Raw genomic sequence first — 22,022 nt, 5'->3', positions numbered from 1 at the left:
TCCCAATCTGTGTTCTATGTGAAGCTCTTTTTTTGTGCCAGTCTTTCGATGGGCGGTAAGCTATTTTAGGCCAGAACAGGGCCAATTATGCTCAAAATGGAAGGCGGGAGATCCAGGCGGTCTCACGGTCTCACGCTCGTGCTCGTATTTATGCCTCAGGTGTCGATAAATGCCCCGCCAATTACAAATCCCCAGAATTCCTCAGGTTGCCCCCGGAGCCTCGGTGAGGTTGGAATCTTTGCAAAGTCTACACAACTTGGGTCATTAAGTATTCTAGTAAATCAATTCCTGTTCACTAGCAATATGGCAGAATCAATCTATTCAAACTATCCGCCAGACCTGTCCCCAGCTCAACAAAAGTTTCTGGTCACATCTGTGAAAGACTGGGCTATTCAAAATGGCCTTACTGTTCGACCATCCCCGGCAATTGTCCCAACTGGGGCAGATACAAATGGGGTGTTGGCTACAAATGCGCCAGTGACATTGTTTCCCAGTCCGTTCCCGAAAGCTTGCTTCGAGGAAGCGACTGCTCTCCAAGAGATCTACAACGAACTTTATGCCATGATCACATGCAATGAAGAATGGCTAGGAAAGATCGTGGAAGGGTAGGGACATGTCTGCTCTGGTACGGTTCATTGCTAATAATTGGCTATTTACAGGCTCATTGAAGTTGATGACTTTGTCTCGAACTTGTGGAAGGTTCATCTAGACGTGCGAAAGGAGGGATATGTTCAAAACCTGTCACTGGGCCTCTTCCGATCCGATTATATGGCCCATGTTCTACCCACAGGTCTCCCGGCTCTAAAGCAGGTTGAATTCAACACGATCTCGTCCTCGTTTGGAGGACTTTCAGCTCTTGTACGACAAATGCACACCGAGCTTCTTTCCTCGCCGCCGGGTTCATCAATCAATTACCCACCTCATCCTCTGCTACAATCTGGGGTTCCTCCTGAGAACACCGCAGTGGAAACTCTCTCGGCGGGTTTGGCAGCAGCCCATGAGGCCTACGGAGTGTCCAAGTCTACCCCGGCCCTCCCTCTGTGTGTTCTCTTTATAGTCCAGGAGACAGAGCGGAATGTTTTTGATCAGCATGCGCTCTCGACACAGCTCAAGAAAGTTCACAACATTCCAGTCTTCCGTGTGGCCAGCGTTGATGTCTTGGATCAAACATCCATCCCCAGCTCAAACTCCTCGCGTCCGTTGTTGTACCAGCCCCCTCACTCTCCCGGCTCAACCTTCGAAGTAACAACTGTTTATCTTCGGGCTTACTATGCACCGGACGAGTACAAATCCAGCCGTGACTGGGAGGCCCGAACTCATTTGGAGCGCTCTGCAGCGATCAAGTGTCCCACGGTTCTCAATCAGCTGTCTGGCTGCAAGAAAGTCCAGCAGGTCTTAGCAGAGCCGGCAGGACCCGATCATCTTTCAAGCTTCTTGAAGGGCATTGAGACTAAGCTTATTGAAAGAGTTCGGGATACCTTCGCTCCGCAATATGACCTGTCGATCAACAGTCAAGGTCGCGATCTAGCCCTCAATCCAGATACTGCCCTGAACCATGTGCTCAAACCACAGCGTGAAGGGGGTGGCAACAATGTCTACAAATCCGATATTCCAGACTTTTTGCGGTCCATTCCAGAATCTGATTGGAGAGGCTGGGTGCTTATGGAACTCATCAACCCTGCAGCCAATGCCCAGAATGTTGCCTTACGGAATGATGGCGAGGTCATTCGAGGAGATGTCATCTCTGAACTTGGTGTTTATGGTACAATTCTTTGGGAGAATACTGGGAAGATTTTACACAATGAACAAGGCGGGTATCTGTTGAGAACTAAAGGGAAAGAGGTAAATGAAGGTGGCGTTGCCGCAGGATTTTCCAGTTTGGACAGTGCTCTTTTGTTCTAGGGAACGCATCTGACATTTACAATATCCACGATTCATTCATATTATATACATAGACGGATGTTCCAAATTGATAACAATTGCAAGAGCTCTGAATAATTCTACCATGTTATGACCATACATGTTTTGTATTGCATTGCAAAGTAATATCCACGGGGCACAAAGCGGTTATTCATCCTCAAGAAGACGCACAACTGCAGAGTGGCCTCTCCCACGGGCCCAGGCTAAATGCAGAGAAAAGTCTACGGAGATATAGGTCAAATCACCCAATGGTAATCTAATGTATCTTTCTTTCTCAACTTAATTACCATACCTCCACTACAGTTTTGCCCGGCAGCCTTCGAGACCAGATGGCCCGTCGTAGATCTCTGTCTCTACCAGTCGAGTGTTTATCTGGACAAACATATTAGTCAGTTCACTTGCAGTCGAAGACTTCCAACTGAAAAGCTGGGGCACATATGCAGACGTACGTGTTGTTTTCCAAGTTCATCAACGTTCTTCACCCCCAGAAGTCGCATGCATGTTTTGGTCTCGTCGGTCAAAACTATGCTCTGTCAGTAAATCACTTCACAGATGACCCCGGGTTTCGCTGATCATACTTTGCAATGTTCTCTTCACTCCGTCTACTCCTCCAGCGCCCAAGCCCCAGAGCGCAGCTCTTCCTATTCCAACGCCTCGTGCACCCAGACAAAGAGCCTTCACCACATCGGTTCCTCTCTTGATCCCGCCGTCGACCCATATCTCAATCTTGTCGAAGACCTCGGGGCAGTATTTCCGGATTTCGAGCAGGGTGTGGACAGCAGGAGGGGCCGTGTCGAGAGATCGACCACCGTGGTTTGAAAGAATGATTCCTCTGACTTGGGGCGTATATTGTGTGGCAATGTACGCATCCTCGTGGGTTTGAATGCCCTTCAGGACAACTGGAAGATCGGTGTGTTTTGCCAGCCATGCGAGGGTCTCTTTCCAGGTGAGAGTAGGATCCATTCCCTTGAATACTGGGTCTTCAACCGGGACAGTTGGCATCGTGTCATTGCTATCACCCTGGAATGGAGCCTCAGAACCGATGACGTTGCCGCTGCGTTCGTCATCCTCTCTTTTCCCGGTCACGGGGGAATCCAGTGTCAGAGCAATAAATTTAATGGCACTCAATTTGTTGATTCGAGCCAGCATCCGCTCACTCTTGGTGCGATCGTGCTGCACATACAGTTGCCAGCCAAATGCTTGGCCTGGGGCGGCACCCGCAACAATCTGTTCGGGCGTCATTGACGCACTATTGGAAATGATCTGCAAAGCACCGAAGCTGCGACATGCTTCTGCGATTCCAGCTTCCCCAGAAGGGTGCCCTAGCCGGGCCATAGCTGCTGGGGAAACATAAATTGGGATCGAGACAGGGTTGTCTAACAATTTAGTGTTTAGATCGCATTCCTTGCAATCGACAAAGACCTTTGGTCTCAATTGGATGGAGCGAAAGGCCTCGGTGTTCTTGTGCTTGCTGATCTTGTCGTCGGATGCCGAGTAATAATAGGCCCACGCCTTTTTATTCACTATTCTAGTGGCGGCATCTTCAATCTCATCCAAATTGAGCAATGTCTCAACTGACTTGTGTTCACTCATGTTTCCTATTTCCTTCTGAGTCAAAAGTGGGAAAAAGGCCGAGAGGCTGAGTAGGAAGACAGGGGTGCACAGCCGGATCCTTTTTCCTGATCGGGATTAGCGTCCAAGCCGTCAACGCCCAATTAGGAATTTAATATACGAGGGATTCCGTATACTACCGACTATGGAGGACTCCGTTTATATTAATATTGATATTGATATTAATATAGATTTGGAGGCTTTGGGGTAATGGCCTTGGAATAGTTATTCTATACAGCAAGATGAGACCAAATACTTGAGTTCAATTCTAACCTTCTGAATTCTTGGCCTCAGCAATTGGAATAGCCAGTTACTCTGTAGATGACGACATCTGGATGAATACACATGTGCATGGACACCTGGGCATGCACATGCTGTTTCAAGTCTTCTCCTTTTTTTCTCTTTTTCTCCAGATTTTTTCTTCTTTTATACAGGTCTGCTACATGGGGCTTGAATCTAGAATCCGTAACACTAGCCCTAGCCCAATCGCGATCTGGACGATTCGCGAGTAATTCCCCATGAAATCGACACCAATAAAAAGGCCAACCAAATTTTCCCCCTGAAGGGCTAAAATTAAACATGCGGACGTGTCCGTCGACCCCACCCCAGTCTAGATGCCGTTAAAACGGCCCCTGTCAGGCCCAATGGCCCGTGTTTCACTGTTTCACCTTTACTTCCCCTTCTTTTTTCTACCTTTTTTTTCCTTTCGGTTGTTACTCTTCTTCTATATACTACGTTCGCTTGTACCTTTTTTTCTTTCTTGCCAAATCTGTTGAGATCAGAACCGGCCAAGTTCCGGCTTCATTCACCTTCTTTTCTTCTTTTTTTTTTCTCTCTTTCATTTCTAACTTTGATTGTCTCGCAATGACCGACGGCCACAGTGCCCCTCCAGCTGATGCGCCGGCTCCGGCAGCGGCAGCAGACTGCACTCCTGCGCCAGTTCCCGCAGATGTACGCTCGCACGCCCACCATCAGCAGGCGGCACCGACCCATGAGAAGGAGCAGGTCTCCTCCATGGGCCGCATAACCCCTAGGCCAACATTCTTGGAACATCTGGCTACCTCGCGAGACTCGCAATTCCAGCTTGATCGACGCGATTCGAGCGAATTGGACCGGTACTTTGTAAGTCAATGTTATTGCGAGAGAATCTAGATAGGAGATGGACAGATGGGTAGAACCAGGGAATAGGGTAATAGATTGGGAGGCTAACATACATCTTCTTGGTCTAGCATGGCCCCCGAAACATGGAAAAGCATTCCAAGTGGCCTATCATGATGCGAATGCACGGCAGTGTCATGCCAAAAATGATCATGCCGCTTTTGACTGTCGCTGCCTGGTCGACCGCTATTACTGTCTTTTCGCGCCTGGTCCATAACCGTGAGTAGTCCCCAAGTGATGGATCAAGAAACAGATCATAATTACATACTAACTCTAACAAGTTGGTATCAACAATATTCTACTCACCGTGCTGGGTTTCGTGGTGGGTTTGGCTTTATCATTCCGCAGCTCAACTGCATATGAGAGGTATACTATTGCCTCATTCTTAGGTTTAACTCGAGCCAAATATTAACGCAGTTTGTGCTACAGATGGGCAGATGGGCGCAAATACTGGGCCCAGCTCATTCAAACGTCTCGCAACCTCTCACGTACAATTTGGATCAATACCGGCGAAAGAGAGGGTGAAGAAGGAAAAGATGATGTTTTGAGAAAACTGTACGCGATACCCTTAAGGGAGTATATCTTGCCTTTATTGATTCTAACTGGCTCAATCTAGCTCCGCCATGAACCTCATTTTGGCCTTTGCCGTCTCCCTCAAGCACAAACTCCGCTTCGAGCCCGATATCGCATATGAAGATCTGGCTGGCCTAGCTGGACATCTTGACACTTTTGCCCGTGATGCTCACGACCGCATGGTTGTCAACCCTCCGCCTAAATCGATTTGGAAATCCGCAGGAGAGTACCTTGGTGTATCCTTCGCCGAGTCAAACCCTCGGAAGTACATCAAGCGCTCCAAGAAGCCTCTTGGACATTTGCCCCTGGAGATCCTGAACCATCTGTCCGCGTATATCGATTCGTGTGTAGCCAACGGTACTCTGGTTTCAACTCTGCACCAGGGACAAGCTAGTAAGTCTTCAACCGGGTATCTCGTGGTGCTCCAACTCTAACCTAATAATAGTCACCATGCTCTCCACCTTGAATGAGGTCTTGACCGGCACAGAACGTGTCCTGGACACCCCCTTGCCTACTGCATACAGCATTGCCATCGCCCAGATTTCATGGATCTACATCCTAGTGCTTCCATTCCAGCTCTACAATGCCTTGGAGTGGATCACCATCCCAGCATCAATCGGTAAGAACCCACTGGATCATCTCTCTTACACAAGTACGAGAACAATCCTAACAATCCCCTACAGTGGCTGCCTATATCATCCTCGGCTTGGCTACAATCGGTAGTGAAATTGAGAACCCCTTCGGTCAAGATGTTAATGATCTTCCACTGGACACCTACTGTCGACAGATCGCCGTGGAAATAGATATCATGACTGCCACTCCCCGACCAAATGTTGATGACTTCATGTCGCGCCCCGACAACCTTGTTCTATTCCCTCTTAGCCAGTTGGGATACCCTGACTGGAAAGAGCGGAGCGTCGAGGATATCCGTGGCGCACTTCGAACCAAGATGGTCGTCAGCCCATCATCTGCATCTGCAACGTCAGAGGGATCTACAATTGTGGAAAGCACTCGCCCCAAGACCACTGCATCATCAGTCTGATCTTCCTTGCAAATTCGTCACCAAGGGAATACAAAAGGTAATCTTCTTGGCAGAAGATGAGAATTAATTATGCATTTAAATAAGCGGCATCAGATTGTTTGTGATATTTGACCAGCGTGTGAGTTATGGCGTTTTCATCTGAGTCAAGTTGACTCTGAATCGAACCACAAAAAAAGGGACTCCTTGCTTGTCTTGGAGTTCCGTAAATAGATTGGTAGTGGCTCCAAAATCGATTCCTCTTCTTCTTTATTACATACGAACTTTCCGAAAGTGCTATAGGTCCTCAGCTCGCCGATGTAGGCCAAGTGTCTGTGTCTTATTCCGTCCCAGGGAGCGACACAATTTCAACCTCAGGATACTCAATTGTTGCCAGATTCTCGGTATCAGACCAAGTCGATCTCGCCCCATTTGGAGCTGGCATCGTCGTCGCATGTATCGTGGGGGGGGTTACTGCAGCAGTCCTCCAGCCACACCCATACCATGTCACGCCACTGGTCCCACGCAGTATGCACGAACGCACGCGTGGATTGCGAGGAAAGTCGCATGGGCCACGCCATGACCCGAGGGCAATCATTTGACAATGAGTCAAATATATAGACTAGCCATAGTTCAAAATCGTTTCCTGTAGTACTTGCTTTGAAGCAGGAGTACAACCCCCAAGCCTAGGGGACGAACAAATCGGCCCCAGATCCGGCAACCAGAGCACCTAGAAAGTTTCCCTTGGCGCAAACCCTCCATGCAACATCACCAGAGTTCGACGAATTATTTCCGCCGCCAATCCATGAGCTCAGTGCGCTCACGACGACCGAGGAATCCTCGCGAGGAACGCGAATCCACACAATATCACGCTTCGTGGTTGGTGAGGATTCATTCTCAATTTTCAGGATGTCGATCGGAATGGCTGTTCCTGTCAGGCCGAGGAATTGCGATAATGCGGAGGAGAGGTAGGTTCGTGCGGAGAGAGGATCGAGGGGTTGTGGTGCACTTCCTGGTTGGGGGATACTAAGGTATCAAGGGTTAGTTTGATTTTCGAGAGGAAGTTCCTCTCTGAGAGCGAACGAAGAAAAGTCCATGGATAGCTTACAGCTTGAGCTTGAGGTATGTCCAGGGCGGGTTGCGCGACGTGAAATGGAGAGCTTTTGGCTTTGGCTCTGGCGCCTTGCGCTTCGTAGGTTCCGTTAAAGGAGAATTCGTGTCAATTTCCATATCGCCGTGTGTATTCTCTGTCATTCTTGCTGATTTTCTGGACTGTTCGGGGTGGTCGGAGGTTGGTGTTCGGCCGGAGCTCCGCCCAAAAAAAAAAGTGACGGGATTTTGCGTCACGGGATCAAAGAATAATCGAGATGTGTCAAAAACATGAGCCAGCGAGTGGGAACAAACAGGCTCTAGACTCGAATTTCATACTATGAGTTTCGTGTCTCCACAGCGGCCTTTAATATTTGTATCGCATGCTGCAAGTATGCTTCTTCGCCGTTGTCTCCGATCTCCAGATCGGCAACACACAACGTTTTCTCTCGTGATTTCGCCCCACGAATAACCTGAACGCTCGATTTTGGAACTTTGAAGATCTAATAAATGGTTAGACAAAAAGTTGGGACTTTATTCCATAGACAAGACGGGGAGTAAGAAAGCATATCCAGGGTAATTCTAACCTCTGCGACGACAAGTGACACTGCAATATTAGCTGCCCCATCGCGTGGAACAGCAGCCACGGAAATCTCGACTTTATCAATTCCCACGTTTATAATACCTGTACGGCGAGCAGAGGAGTTGGGCTTCACGTAACAAGGGATGTGGAGGTTGAACATTTTGCGCGAACCCGGGGCTTTGCTTGCAACGAGGCGAAGAAAAGAATATGAGCAGGACATTTCTAGTTGCGGTCAAGTCAATATTACGTATAATTGTGGAAGTGGAATGTAGAGATATTTGAGTAAAATCGATTGAAGTAAACTAAAAAGTAATTGATAAAAGCGGCCAAGACGATCATAGTTTAGCCCTAAAATGGGCGAACATCCCTCTCGGAAATCCACGGGAAACAACATCCCATACGAAATCAAAAAACGAAAAATGAAAGCAGCAGAAATATGATCTTGTAGATCATGAGTTGCATCTTGAGCTCCGATTAAACGTGTTCAGCGTGACGCTCATTCTCATCAGCCATCGCGTGCTTCTCTGAAACACCAACGGTTCCGGGGGCTGCGACATAATCTTGGGTGACCTGGTAAAGCTCGGGGCAGATCGCATCTTTGCGCATGAGGATATACCTCTTAATCCACCACGGGAGAACCTTAGTGAGCTGGTATTTGGCATGAGTTCGGGTCGGGACGCCAAACACATAGTCCAACTCCTCGAGCGAGCGCTGCATGGTTTCTGGCATGAAGAAGAATATCATAGCAAATGCAATGAGATTTAATCCGGCATAGAATCCAAAGGCACCCTGCGGGGTAAATGCTCGCAACATCCATGGGAAAGTCAGCGAGATAACAGAAGCCCAGAAGTTGTTGGTTGCAACCGCCCAAGCCATTCCAACTTCACGGTGAGACAACGGAAACACCTCGGCAGAGTAGGTGAACGGAACAGGTCCTTCACCGGGGGAATAGAATGCATCGAAGAGGTAGACGAAGAATGCGATCAAGCCAATGTGCGCGTTACTGCTTGTGGGGATCCAGAAACAGAACCCGGCTGCGAGAAGTGTCCAACACATCTGTGGGAAGGTGAAAAGTAGCAACCCTCGTCTGCCAAAGGTATCAATCGTCCACACGGCGGGCCAGGCGAACACAAAATTGATGAGACCGAACCCGAATGATGCAAGAAGTGCTTCGATGTTGGAAGCGCCGGCCAGTTGAAAGATAGTTGAGGAGTAGAACGAGATGATATTGACTAGAAATCAAGTATATTGTTAGTTCAATTCTTCCCATGTCTCAAGTTTTGTACTTACTTCCGCACATCTGCTGGGCGATCATCACAATGCCCGATGCTTGAACGGCACGACGCAGACGGGGAACCGTAAACAATTCCACAAAACGAACGAACATGTTGTCACTCTTCGAGAAACCCGACTCTGTAATCAAATGCTTCTCCATCTCCAGCTGGGCATGAATCCGATACAGGTCCCTGGCAGCCTGTAGAGGGCTATTGCGCAGTTTGAGAAGAGACGCAAAGGCTTTCTTGTGGTTTTTTTTGGTCATCAGCCATCGTGGAGACTCGGGGCAAAACCAGATGCCAAGAAGCAATGGCACAGCTGGAATAAAGGCAGAGCCTAGCTGTAGTCGCCAAGAAATATGACCGGTGTTAGCCACAATGAGGTTCGCGCACGTTCCGAGGAAGATTCCAAAGGCCGTCCAAAGCTGCCATGACATGACTAGGCCACCACGGATATTTGTAGGTGCGTTTTCTATTGAATCATTAGTTTTATGATACTCGTAACTATGTGGGATATATAGATCAAAAGCACATACCAGCCGAGTAAACCGGGACGGTGACTTCCTTGAGACCCATGCCAATTCCAAGGAGAATACGACAGGCAACGAGCTGACCCCAATGCTGAGTGAGACTGGAGCCCAGGGGGATAGGAGACTGAAGATTGCGGCCAGGAAGATTGTGCCACGACGGCCGAGAATATGATTCAGGGGATCAGAAAGCCAAGCAACACTGTATGGTGTTAGATGCGTGAGAAGAGTGCTTGAATGTAGAACAAGTATATTACTCACAGTAGACAGATCGTGATGTATGGGGTGGCATTGATAAAACCGACAATCCACTGGTTACGCTTGCAAGTCTCCGGATCAGGACATTGAGGCGAGTTATTCGGAATGCCAAATTGGACATCAAAGGTCAGATTAGCACCGTTCGAACCTATGAGAATCGTTAGTCAAGACGAGACCTGAATGCTTGAACGAGTATCATTCTGACCAGTCTGATCCCAGCCCTGAATAGCTGCCGAAATCGAGTTTAGAACGACGGTGTAATACAACGCAAATGGTTGTTTCCAGCGCCGAGTGTGCTCCTCGTAGAGAACACGGCGGTCATCATCATCGAGTTCAGAGATTCCTTCAATTCCCGCTGGGGACTGAGCTACCATAGCACCTTTCTTCAAGAGGGGTAAGATATCCTCAAGGTCGTATTCGGTAGCATACGCGGTCACATTCGCCATAAGCTGACCGTTGGGGATTCCGGCCAGGGGATTTTTGATTCTATTGCGTGTCAGTTTGACCTGAAGTCAAAGACAAGTCACCTCAACTAGCACAGAGTCGTGTGCGTTACTTACTCCCCAGTGACATTCTCAGTCATTCTAGTGGACGAGTCAGTATCAGAGCTTGGAATGAAATGATGGTCATTGTGTGGTTACATACCCCCCAACCGCGTCATTTCCGATTGGATCGGGCATTTTTATGCTTGGCAGCTTTCCTTTGATGAAGAAAAGTGAAGCAGAAAGACTGTGGTTGAATGTTCTTGTGAAAGTTGATGGAATGTAGTCAAACTCTAAATATGGCTCAGAGGTTGAGAAGGTGAAGGAGAGAAAGTTACGATGGATGAGAAGCAAACGGAAAGAGCTTTAAAAACAAAATAAGATGGCAGTCAAAACAGGAAAAAAACACGTTTGGGATTATGTATGCGCTTATGTGATTTTACGTATGCTAGTACCTAGGTAAGTGATTGGAGAAATTTGTCAGACAACCAAAAACCTGTCGATTGGCAGCCATGTTGGCCCATTGTGTGAGTGTGCAGGTGCTACAGATATAAGAATCCATCATCCCCAGCGCCTGGCTCCCATTTACCACTGGGCCTATATTCGGAGCACACTTAGGGTTGTTTCTCGGATCGGTGCGGGGATACAACACCTTTGGACAGAGCACCAAAGCTTATCTGAATACAGCCTTGAGGATGGAGTTTTTGGGTGCGAGCACTGTCGATGACTTCGAGGTAAAGGGTTTCAGCATATACAGTCAGCAGAGAAACACAAAAGGTATCTGGAGGATTACTCAAGGTATGAGAACGTTGCACCACTTTAGAGGAGCGTGGTATAAAAGCATATCCCTAGGCAAGAGTCCCCGCAATTTCCAAGGCTATCATATGGCCCACTTAGTGCATTGCTTCTGTGCTAAAAGGTATACTGTTGCATCCTTCTAATGGTGAGAGACAGTATCTGCAAGGGTTCAGGGTCCTGCTGAGTATATGGTTGGCCGGGAGAATGCATGGTTGTATTGGCATATCTTTGTCCAATAACGGGCAGGTCAGCATGCATATTCAGCCGCCATTTAATTCCCGGACAGCTGTAAATCTATGTCACTTTGTCTCAAATGACCTATTAAGACCATACCTAGGTTGTGCTACACCGTGGACTGAACCCAAGGCTGTGGTGCATTGTTCCACAGCAGTTCCTACACTCCTTGCTTTGGGTTTATACTAGGTACCTCCCCATCATTACTTCTAGGCCCTCATTTGGTGCACGTACTCTTTTGCTACCAGAGGCTGTTGCTCTGGAGACTCAGTATTAGTAGTAATCCAACTTCGCCCAGACATACCTAGGTAGGTATCAAGCGGGACAGTAAGACTAGCACATATGTCAGGTATTCATGTCAAAATGTCAAAAAAGTAACCCAAACTAATATTTCAAGTATTAGGGAATGGAGTATACATGTGCTCCGCGGGCATTAAAGATCATGTCCAGGTTTATACTCTTCGGTATTCTTTTATCATTTCCATTTTGGTCGCAATGTTTGGCAATGACAACCATTATATCTATCAAGAATCTCAGATCAACCGGATACATGAGCCTGGTATTCGAAACAGAGTCGTGAGCTTGTGTCACATGTTATAAATGCGTCTGGTGCTCGCTCAGGAAACTCCACTTTCTCCTGATAATGAATCCGGGGCATCAACAAACTACCCGAAGGGCTGTCTAGATATATTTGATATTCTTCAAGAAATGACAGCATGCACTGCTGAAGATATCCATTTATATCAGAATTACATTCTACAAGTCTGGATTTTGGGTGCAATTGTAAAAGGGCAAATAACCAAACGGAAAATTAGCGGGCAAAGCACAATTTTTGCTGTGGGGCTGAATCTTTAGATCGGGGTTCTTCGGTCCATCAATTCACATGTGCCAGGCGTACTCCGTACAATCAAACCCGTTAAAAAGTACCTACATACATGGTAAGGATCGTCGGAGAGTAAGTCCTTGGGAATTGACGGGGGGTAAAGAAGTGAAGGTCCTGCCCACCTGGCAGGTGCCCAGGTGGGCAGCATTGTTAAGTTATGTTTGGAATATTCCCTTTTTTTGTATTATGTAATCTCGTTTGAGGTGTGTTTTAGGTAAACCTTGGAAAGCAGCGGGAAAAGGGCGGGATACCGAGTTAAGCCAATGAGATTAATACAGCACGTGGGCGGTAGGCCTAAATTGGAAACAACCTTGGAACTTTGCAAAGCAAGTTCCAAGGTTCGCAGCATCGAGATGCGCTATGCCTAATTAGGAGCCAGCCTTGGCACCCTTTACTATGGTGAAATATCCCGACGTAAATTCTTCCAAAGTGATCGGGTTTACAAAGAAGTGGAGTACATTCTAACGGGGTTTGACTTTACTCCGTATATACGATTCCAATACTCCGTATTCGTTGTCACTACAAATGAGTCGGAGTTAAATCGCAAGTGCATGAATAGTGCGAAAGCAAAGTGGAGAACGGAAGGACAAAAAAAAGCCTTCCAAGGCTGTGACCCCACATCCTCGTGGGAATCGGTGGGATTGTATTTCCACATTAAAGTAGTGATTAGTTACATACTATTTGATATCATTTTGTTCCTTCGGAATTACTATTAGTCTTGAGTTATTATCGCTCTATCCATGGAAGATTGAAAGTCCAAATCTCAGTAATGTAAGCCTCCGCTCATGCCTCGGCTCACCCCTCGGGCTCCCCGTGATCACCTGGCATCGGTCTCCGTCGAGTACTCCGTATACACGGGATCAATTTGTTTAACTTTCCACTAACCTGCAGTCTTGCGTATCGAAAACGAGCCAGGGGTCGCCCCCTCTCTTTAACCTCTCATAAGCCTCGCCTGGGCAGATCACAGATCCAAAGACACAGTGGGGCCGAAGATGGAACTAGGGGGGCTCTGGATATACCCTATCACTGTCCATCTCCTCACCAAAACCCTCGGCCGTGTTACCATTTTTGATATGGCGTGGAGCCTCGACTCGTGGGCTTGGTTTTAGAGCTCATCTTGTGTAAGGCCGTTTGTTCTTTCCAAGGTTTACCTTCGTATGCATTAAACTCTGTTTGTTCCCGAAACTTCAAATGTTCCTTTGATCTACTACTTATGGTTCTATAATGGGAATAAGAGGTCTCGACCATCCCTGTACATTATATCTCCTGCATATGTCTAGCGGGGTGTTTTATCTTTCCTTGATCTACGTATGTACACAATATATTCGTCTAATTTGGCTCTCTTCACTCTCTTCATTCCTTGATCTTCAACTTTCCCCATTGCTGGCTTGGGTTATGGCGATTCCACTTGCCTAGACCCGCTTACCTATTCTGCTTTCATTTGCACATCGATACCCCCAAAATATAATATTTTCTTCATCCTTGCACAGATAAGATTATGAGATTCCCTCCACCAGCCATCGCGGAGACATGGCCAACCCCAAACTATATCGACCCTCCCACGCGCGGGCACGGCGTCCTCATTGTGAACGTCGTCTGTCTAGCCTTGGCCTTCCTAATCGTCTCCCTCCGTCTATACACCAGGATTTGGATCACATGCAGCGCCGGTGTCGACGATGTGCTTATTGTCGTCGGTCTGGTCTTTGCCATCGCAATGGCAGTCGTCACCTCAATCGCCACTGAAGACTGGGGCATGAACCGCCATATCTGGGATATTGAAACGGATCGATTCGTCGCTGTCCGGAAGCTGAACCTCTGCTTCCAACTATTGTTCTTGGTATCGTCCTGCTTCATCAAGATCTCTCTGCTGTGCTTCTGTCGACGACTCATCGGGAAGGTCAACTTTGCGCTGTATAACTGGGCGTTTATTCTGTCCATCATTTTCGTTGCGGGTTCTAGTTTGCTGTTCGCTGTCATCAGCATCTTTCAGTGCTCGTGAGTTGGTCATCTTGTGTAATGATCTCGATTTGTTGCTAATGTACCCCTATAGACCTATCCACGCATACTGGCAAGTTAACACTGAGTCATACCACTGCATGGATGATGGCGCGATTGTCTTCTCCGCCAGTGTTATCAATATATTTACCGATATACTGGTCACAGCTCTGCCAATGCCATTAATCTGGAGTCTGAACCTCCCCGCTCGTCAACGACTTGCCGTTATCTCCATCTTCGGCCTCGGTGTTGTGGTGAACGTAGCCGGCTGTGTACGAACCGTATACGTGTGGAAGAGTATGGTGACCGGCTATGATGGGACCTGGGATGGATGGCCGGGGCTGATCACTGCCGCAGTGGAACTCAGCCTGGGATTGGTAAGAGACCCAACACTCTCACTACTAGTGACGGTCGATGCTAATAACCAACAGATCTGTTCTTCAGCACCAGCCCTCCGACCCCTCATTGCAGCCTTCCTACCTCGCCTTCTCGGCTCAACCCGCAACATTGGCTCCTCCTACAGCCAACGGACTCGCACCCACAGGCACTGGTATTCAACTGGTCGCTCTCGGACATCCCGTCTTGTTGCCGATGACTCACACCCTTCCGGCTACACCAGCGATCGAGTTGAGATTATGCGCACCGTCGAGATGGAGAGCTGGACTGAGTCACGACCCGCGGGCCATGATAAGATGGGCCACGGTTATGATATCACATTTGATAACCACGGTCGTGCCCTCAACCCTGAGGATAGCATTGATATGAAGATGGGCATGGTTTATGCCTCTCCTACGAGTTCTAGCTCCTCTGCATCTGGGCCAAACGACAAGCATTCTCATTTCGACGATCGGCAGTCCCGTTAACCGCACTGTCTCGGTACATTTATTTCTTTTCTTTTTTTATGAACATTTATGTCACTTTAGCCTGGATGATTTTATTGTGCTAGAACGGATACTTCACACAAACAACGATACACCTTGACACTACCATGACTCTAATTATGACTTGTTTAACAGGGGAACAATAACTCGCCACAAGAATTTCAACATGAAGCCACTTGCCTCCTAGTTATAGCGTGTAGAAGGTGGTCTGTCTAATACAATATAGATACAGTCGATGTAGATAAACCACGATCTCGAGTGTCATTTTCCAGGTAGTTATCAGCCTCAATCAACCCCAGGATTTAACATTGGGGCGGTGTAGATTCAAGATGCTGTGCTCTTGCCATTGCGGGTTAATTGGATGGAAAGGTACATACATAGTCGCGGAACTAGCATGTTGGTGTACACGGATAGATACCTTCAAGGCCATATAACTAGGTACTAACATACACCTCAGGCGTTGTTGGCGATATTCAGATGCAACAAAAAGTTTTCATCCCAGACAGAAAGAAAAAAAAAGATATTGTCATTGAACTGAAAAATTAACCCTCAACTTTGGCGTCACCACACTCTCACCAACTAGTTATGGAACCCATGAAAACATTGGCATTTTATTGATATTCCAATGCTGATCTTTACCATGGAACCAAAAAGGAACTTATATCAGCGAGACATCTGGCCAGCTTTATTCGACATACAAAAAGAAAAAAAGAAAAAAGGATTCCTCTCAAATTATTAAGGAGGCAAAAATATGGACTCGCGGGGAATCGAACCCCGGACCACTCCCATGCTAAGGGAGTATTATACCACTAAACCACAAGCCCAATTGATTGATTGGTGGATCAGAATAGTGCATTAATAGCCAAACAGCTTTTGATGGTGCGTCAAGGCCACCGACCAAATTCTATTCAGGACAGCATACAGAAAATAGGTAGTCTAGATTATTATTGTTGCTATTGATTTCCCTGATATTATATTCTCTCAATTTTCATAGTAAAAATATGTGGGTATAACCTTAGATTGCGTGTTTACTAGGATCGTTTATCGATATATATATCAAGACAAGACCAGAGGAAGTTTCAGTTTTTCGAACAAACTATGATCAATTGACCCAATTTATTGTCAAATGAAAGTGAAAGGACCTCATATATATGCACCATAAATTGCGGTGAAAGCCCCCATTATTGAACTCCGCACCTTGCTTGACATAGTCAAGACATCATACGGAGGGACATGGTAGCAGATAAGAAACGATGCCAAGACTCAGATTAGCTTATCGCACCGGATTGATCTACAACAGGGACATGACAACCCTGACCCCAGAGTCACTTTTCACTCTCTGCGCGTAACTCAACCCTAATTGAGACAAATGAAAAAAGCCCACCGTGGACGTCCGAACGGAAATTGTTACCATATAGATTTGACCAAGAATCCACCAGCGTAGACTTACTCAATTCGTCTAGATACTCCATCGGGTGCTCGGCGTTTCGCTTTCGAGAACAGCCCCCGATTGGTCAATATCACCGACACAAAAAGAAATATACGCGGGGGGAAGCTATGGAGCTCCAGGATAAGGCCGATAACATACTCAACTGCACCTGGTATAAAGTCCCCCTGCGCCTGTTGGTCCTCCATTCTATTTCATCTCTCTTTCATCTGTCCCACGTCTGTTGCTCTCCTCTACCTGACCATATTGATTGATCAAGGTCTCTTTCTCTTACACCGGATAGCTCATTAGACCCGCTATTCTATCCCCGCATCGCTTATCTTGTCCCCTCCATCCCTTCACATTAAAATCAAAATGTCCTCGGTCTTCCGTGCTAGCACACGGTTGCGCTCTGCAGCTCGCCTCCCAGCAGCTCGCGCTCTCTCTACCACTGCTGGTCTGCGTGCAGCGGAGAAGCCTTACTTCCCCAATGAGCCTACCGCACCCTCCGTCTCGGGGACAATCCCCGGACCCAAGAACCAGGCCGCTGCCACCGAGCTCGATGAGGTCTTCGATGTCCGCAGCTTGAACATGCTGACCGACTACAACCAGTCCGTCGGAAACTAGTATGGCATATCTCAATCCACCATTAAGACTCGACTAACCCCGTCTCTAGCATCGCTGATCTCGATGGAAACAAGCTTCTTGATGTGTAAGTCATCAGCCACAAGTCAATTGGAAATAAATAAGCTGACCCCAGTAGGTATGCTCAGATTGCTTCCATTCCCGTTGGATACAACAACCCCCACCTCCAGAAGGTTGCCGCCTCCCCCGAGATGCAATGCGCCCTGATTAACCGTCCAGCCCTTGGTAACTTCCCCTCGTCGGACTGGGCTCACATCCTCAAGACTGGTGCCCTCCGTGCTGCCCCGAAGGGCTTGGACCAGGTTTTCACCGCCATGGCTGGCTCCGATGCCAACGAGACTGCCTACAAGGCGGCCTTCATGTACTACCGCCAGCTGCAGCGTGGTGGCCCTGAGGTCGAGTTCAGTGAGGAGGAGCTGCTCTCCACCATGAACAACCAGAGTCCCGGATCGCCCCAGCTGTCTATTCTCTCCTTCAAGTCTGCCTTCCACGGCCGTCTCTTCGGCTCCCTGTCCACCACCCGCTCCAAGGCCATCCACAAGCTGGATATCCCCGCCTTTGACTGGCCCCAGGCCTCTTTCCCCCAGCTGAAGTACCCTCTGGAGGACCACGTCCAGGAGAACGCCGCTGAGGAGAAGCGCTGCTTGGATGAGGTTGAGCGCCTCATTAAGGAGTTCCACAACCCCGTGGCTGCCGTGATGGTCGAGCCCATCCAGTCCGAGGGTGGTGACAACCACGCCTCCCCTGCCTTCTTCCAGGGTCTCCGCGATATCACCAAGCGCACCAACGTTCTCTTCATCGTCGACGAGGTGCAGACCGGTGTCGGTGCCACCGGTAAGTTCTGGGCCCACGATCACTGGAACCTGTCTTCTCCCCCCGACATGGTTACCTTCTCCAAGAAGGCCCAGACTGCCGGTTACTACTTCGGCAACCCCGCTCTCCGCCCCAACAAGCCTTACCGCCAGTTCAACACCTGGATGGGTGACCCAGCCCGCGCCTTGGTCTACCGCGGAATCATCGAGGAGATCGAGCGTCTCGGCCTAGTCGAGAACACCCGTATCACTGGTGACTACCTCTTCGGTGGCCTCGCCCGTCTCGCCGAGAAGTACCCCGAGCACTTCCAGAACCTCCGTGGTAAGAACCAGGGTACTTTCATTGCCTGGGACACCCCCAAGCGTGACCAGTTCATCGCCAAGGCCAAGTCCTTCGGTGTCAACATCGGTGGCAGTGGCGCTTCCGCTATCCGTCTGCGTCCTATGCTGGTCTTCCAGAAGCACCACGGTATGTTAAACTTCTCCCTTATGCACAAGAGCTATTTATTAACGTATCCTCTACAGCCGATATCCTCCTCGAGAAGATCGAGCAGATCGTGCAGGTCCTATAAAAAAATGCCGGCAATGACATTTAAAAGGACCCGGGCGTTTTCAAATTGGACTATTAGCGTTTTTTCTCTTTTCTCTTTTGTTCCCCTTTTATTTTCCTTCTGGAGGGTTAACTTTTTCCCACTTTCTGCAACGACCTTATGTCAATACAAAATGCTATGCATATCCCCGGATATTGTGCTTATGACTCAAACCGAATCATTGGACCTGAGTAGAGACATTTACTCTGCCAGCTGTTTCCTTATCTTCATGTCCCCAGCTGAAGAAACTGGAGCCATAAACTCCTAATACGTAATCTAAACATGCTCTGTATGACCTTGTAGTCCAATAAATAATATGAAGAAAAGTAGGTAATGCTTCCAATCCGAAACTCCGAACGACCAGCAAAATTGTCGAAACCACCCTCATATTGCATGTCTTGATCGAATCAATGGTGTGTGCGCCGCAGGGGTATCCAGAACTAAGACTGTGTGGGCAAGGGTGGGTTCGTGTAGCGTTATAAAGACTTGAGAGTAGCTGCTTCACGCATCTTCCTCGCCAGTGCTTCCGTCTCGTCTAGAATAAGCAACCGTTAGTATGACGAGGGAGATATTTCAAAAACAGTGGAATGAGATTGAGGAACACGTACGGGACATATTTAATGCCTGAATCCTCTAGACTGTTGATAATGTATTCCGGAAGCTGTCAATGGGAAAGACACAATTAGCCATTCTGTGCTTGGTGAAAGTCCCATCTCTCCAGTAATTAAGTATGCACTCACTGTCCCTGTGACCTTGGTCGCATATGTACCCGGCACGTAGTTATCCAACCGCTGCCAACGAGCGACCCAGCTCGCAGCGGGATCCCGAACAGCAATCAGGCCCTCGAAGACCTGTGACGTGCATTCTTGAATAGCATCATTGTTTCCACGGAGTTGGAGGGTGCTCTCGCAATTTGGGCAGCCTTCACGCATGAATTTCTGGAGAAATCGGGGTCGTTAGAGTCGCCCGCGGAACGGAGATGGGGAGTCGCTCTTACATTATGAATTTGGACGACAGAGCAGACCATGCAGGCGCGCAGCGCGCGCTGCTGATTTGGCGGGGTGTAGAAAGACATGTTGAGGATATTTGAGTGATGTGAAGAGAGAAGGAAAGCTATGAATGGGAGTTAGCCGTCAAGTCTGGATCGATGCCAAGACCCGTTGCGATTGGGGAAAAAGAACATGGGAGAAGCAGGAACAAGACTCTCTCTCTCTTTCTCTCTTCTTTTTTTTTTACCACGCTTTCTTCTTTTTTTTTTCTTCTCTCTTAGTCTATAGTGGATTTGGAGGAGTTTTATTCTTGTTCGACTTTTGTGTCTTTCTCCCCCGAACTGTATAATCGTCACCTTTTCCTCCGCGCCCTTGTTTCGCACCGATAATCGCTGTCTCGTGCCCCTCGCATTTTCTCTCCGCCCAAATGGCTACCGACCAAGAAGTGGCCACCGCGCTTAAGGTGCAGGGCAACAAGGCCTTCGCTCAGCACGACTGGCCTGTCGCAGTCGATTTTTATACCCAGGCTATTGCCAAATTTGACAAGGATCCTTCCTTTTTCTCCAACCGGGCCCAGGTGCGTTCCCGACGATCATGGTGGCACATTCTCAAGAGTCGCGTGCACGTTCATTACGATCGGCATAGCTAACGGTCTTCTTTTGCTTCGCGTCACAGGCTCAAATTAAGCTTGAAGCCTTCGGCTTTGCTATTGCGGATGCCACCAAGGCAATCGAATTAGATCCCAACTATGTGAAGGTTAGTCGGTATTCTTACCCGGCAAGAGACACAAATTGTGCCTCCAGATCGAGGAGTAGTGGGGATAAATGCTAAATCGATTCTTATCACAGGCTTACTGGAGACGTGCCCTCGCCAACACCGCCATTCTAAGCTACAGGGAGGCCTTGAAGGACTTCAGGGCCGTGGTTAGACGCGAACCGGGCAACCAAAATGCCAAATTGAAGGCCGCCGAGTGTGAGAAGCTCGTGCGCCGCAAAGATTTCGAGCGGGCCATTGAGATTGCAGACCCGCCTTCTGCATTTGCGGATTTGGACATTGATGCTATCAATGTTGAGGACAGTTATGACGGTGTGCGCCTTGGCGAAGAAATGTCGCAGGAGTTCATCGATGATATGATTGAGCGTTTTAAGGATGGAAAGAAGATTCACCGCAAATATGTCTTCCAGATCATCAAGGCTGTCAAGGATCTGGTATACAACGAGCCTACTATGGTAGAAATTGGCGTGGAATCGGGCAAGAAGCTGACAGTCTGCGGTGATACGCACGGTATGTATTGCCCGTAGTGGGTGAGTGGAATAGTTGCTGATTGATTGAATAGGCCAATACTTCGATTTGCTCGAGATTTTCCGACGAAACGGTGCTCCCTCCGATACCCACGCCTACCTCTTCAACGGCGACTTTGTTGACCGTGGCTCCTGGTCTTGCGAAATTGCATTGCTGCTATATGCATACAAGTGGTTGCGTCCCAACGGTCTTTTCCTTAACCGTGGAAACCACGAGACGGATGATATGAATAAGGTTTATGGCTTCGAAGGCGAGTGCAAGGCTAAATATAACGAGCGGGTCTTCAAGGTGTTCTCCGAATCCTTCTCGGCCCTGCCATTGGCCACCTTGATTGGTGACAAGTACCTTGTCCTGCACGGTGGTCTCTTCTCCGACGACAAGATCAACTTGGATGATATCCGCAAGCTCAACCGCCACAACCAACGGCAGCCTGGCCAAGCGGGCCTGATGATGGAGATGCTCTGGACAGACCCGCAGACTGAGGCTGGTCGCGGTCCCAGCAAGCGCGGTGTGGGTCTTCAATTTGGCCCTGATGTGACCAAGCGCTTCTGTGAAAACAACGGCCTGGAGGCTATCATTCGCTCCCACGAGGTGCGGATGGGCGGTTACGAGGTCGAACACGATGGTCGTTGCATCACCGTCTTTTCCGCTCCCAGGTACTGCGACTCGACTGAAAATAAGGGTGCTTATATCAACATCGGCCCTGAACTTAAGCTTGCATATGAGGTCTTTGAGGCAGTGCCACACCCCGATATCAAGCCGATGGTAAGATTTATGACCTTCAATCATCTACATAATCAAGTTCCCCCAGCTAACTGTCCCAGGCATACGCGAATAACTCTATTCTTTCGGGAATGTGAGTGCATATTTGATTTTCAAGCGCGGCGTTGCCTAAGAGATCTATCTAGAATTGATTTTTTCAATGTATTTATGTGCATGAGTGATGTATTCCGAGTAGCTCTGAGTAGCTCTGA

At 48.3% G+C, this 22,022-nt stretch overlaps 10 protein-coding genes across 10 annotated transcripts; 5 read left to right on the top strand and 5 right to left on the bottom strand.

The window, feature by feature from the left end:
• Nucleotides 1–303: 303 nt before the first annotated feature.
• On the top strand, nt 304–1,902 carry N7487_000405 (glutathione synthase; the record flags this gene model as incomplete). The annotated part of the gene is made up of 2 exons (XM_056868153.1): nt 304–605; nt 660–1,902. 2 exons carry the CDS (start codon nt 304–306, stop codon nt 1,900–1,902), a joined length of 1,545 nt encoding a protein of 514 aa, XP_056732937.1.
• A 315-nt stretch (nt 1,903–2,217) lies between these two features.
• Nucleotides 2,218–3,513, bottom strand: N7487_000404 (Aldolase-type TIM barrel; the record flags this gene model as incomplete). The annotated part of the gene is made up of 3 exons (XM_056868152.1): nt 2,218–2,292; nt 2,370–2,443; nt 2,499–3,513. The coding sequence occupies 3 exons, from the start codon at nt 3,511–3,513 to the stop codon at nt 2,218–2,220; spliced, it is 1,164 nt and encodes a 387-aa protein (XP_056732936.1).
• An 882-nt stretch (nt 3,514–4,395) lies between these two features.
• N7487_000403 (bestrophin family protein) lies at nt 4,396–6,304 on the top strand (the record flags this gene model as incomplete). The annotated part of the gene is made up of 7 exons (XM_056868151.1): nt 4,396–4,653; nt 4,761–4,908; nt 4,971–5,055; nt 5,119–5,244; nt 5,306–5,655; nt 5,708–5,881; nt 5,946–6,304. The coding sequence occupies 7 exons, from the start codon at nt 4,396–4,398 to the stop codon at nt 6,302–6,304; spliced, it is 1,500 nt and encodes a 499-aa protein (XP_056732935.1).
• A 662-nt stretch (nt 6,305–6,966) lies between these two features.
• N7487_000402 (uncharacterized protein) lies at nt 6,967–7,534 on the bottom strand (the record flags this gene model as incomplete). Its single annotated transcript, XM_056868150.1, has 2 exons — nt 6,967–7,306; nt 7,389–7,534. 2 exons carry the CDS (start codon nt 7,532–7,534, stop codon nt 6,967–6,969), a joined length of 486 nt encoding a protein of 161 aa, XP_056732934.1.
• Nucleotides 7,535–7,707: 173 nt separating this feature from the next.
• N7487_000401 (DUF167 domain-containing protein) lies at nt 7,708–8,112 on the bottom strand (the record flags this gene model as incomplete). Its single annotated transcript, XM_056868149.1, has 2 exons — nt 7,708–7,872; nt 7,957–8,112. 2 exons carry the CDS (start codon nt 8,110–8,112, stop codon nt 7,708–7,710), a joined length of 321 nt encoding a protein of 106 aa, XP_056732933.1.
• A 314-nt stretch (nt 8,113–8,426) lies between these two features.
• On the bottom strand, nt 8,427–10,691 carry N7487_000400 (sugar porter family MFS transporter; the record flags this gene model as incomplete). Its single annotated transcript, XM_056868148.1, has 8 exons — nt 8,427–9,184; nt 9,243–9,698; nt 9,763–9,790; nt 9,841–9,955; nt 10,015–10,159; nt 10,217–10,497; nt 10,572–10,595; nt 10,657–10,691. 8 exons carry the CDS (start codon nt 10,689–10,691, stop codon nt 8,427–8,429), a joined length of 1,842 nt encoding a protein of 613 aa, XP_056732932.1.
• A 3,215-nt stretch (nt 10,692–13,906) lies between these two features.
• N7487_000399 (uncharacterized protein) lies at nt 13,907–15,266 on the top strand (the record flags this gene model as incomplete). Its single annotated transcript, XM_056868147.1, has 3 exons — nt 13,907–14,403; nt 14,459–14,780; nt 14,835–15,266. 3 exons carry the CDS (start codon nt 13,907–13,909, stop codon nt 15,264–15,266), a joined length of 1,251 nt encoding a protein of 416 aa, XP_056732931.1.
• A 1,819-nt stretch (nt 15,267–17,085) lies between these two features.
• gatA (4-aminobutyrate transaminase gatA) lies at nt 17,086–18,739 on the top strand (the record flags this gene model as incomplete). The annotated part of the gene is made up of 4 exons (XM_056868146.1): nt 17,086–17,336; nt 17,387–17,422; nt 17,474–18,636; nt 18,693–18,739. The coding sequence occupies 4 exons, from the start codon at nt 17,086–17,088 to the stop codon at nt 18,737–18,739; spliced, it is 1,497 nt and encodes a 498-aa protein (XP_056732930.1).
• A 519-nt stretch (nt 18,740–19,258) lies between these two features.
• Nucleotides 19,259–19,832, bottom strand: spt4 (transcription elongation factor SPT4; the record flags this gene model as incomplete). Its single annotated transcript, XM_056868145.1, has 4 exons — nt 19,259–19,292; nt 19,366–19,418; nt 19,498–19,695; nt 19,755–19,832. 4 exons carry the CDS (start codon nt 19,830–19,832, stop codon nt 19,259–19,261), a joined length of 363 nt encoding a protein of 120 aa, XP_056732929.1.
• A 341-nt stretch (nt 19,833–20,173) lies between these two features.
• Nucleotides 20,174–21,908, top strand: ppt1 (protein serine/threonine phosphatase PPT1; the record flags this gene model as incomplete). The annotated part of the gene is made up of 5 exons (XM_056868144.1): nt 20,174–20,323; nt 20,422–20,502; nt 20,595–21,030; nt 21,083–21,813; nt 21,873–21,908. 5 exons carry the CDS (start codon nt 20,174–20,176, stop codon nt 21,906–21,908), a joined length of 1,434 nt encoding a protein of 477 aa, XP_056732928.1.
• Between the last annotated feature and the right edge of the window lie 114 nt (nt 21,909–22,022).

This window comes from Penicillium crustosum, assembly GCF_028827405.1.
Source record: "Penicillium crustosum strain IBT 35664 chromosome Unknown utg000001l_segment0_segment0, whole genome shotgun sequence".
In the NCBI taxonomy this organism is placed as follows: Eukaryota; Fungi; Ascomycota; class Eurotiomycetes; order Eurotiales; family Aspergillaceae; genus Penicillium; species Penicillium crustosum.
This window is presented reverse-complemented; position numbering and strand designations above follow the sequence as displayed.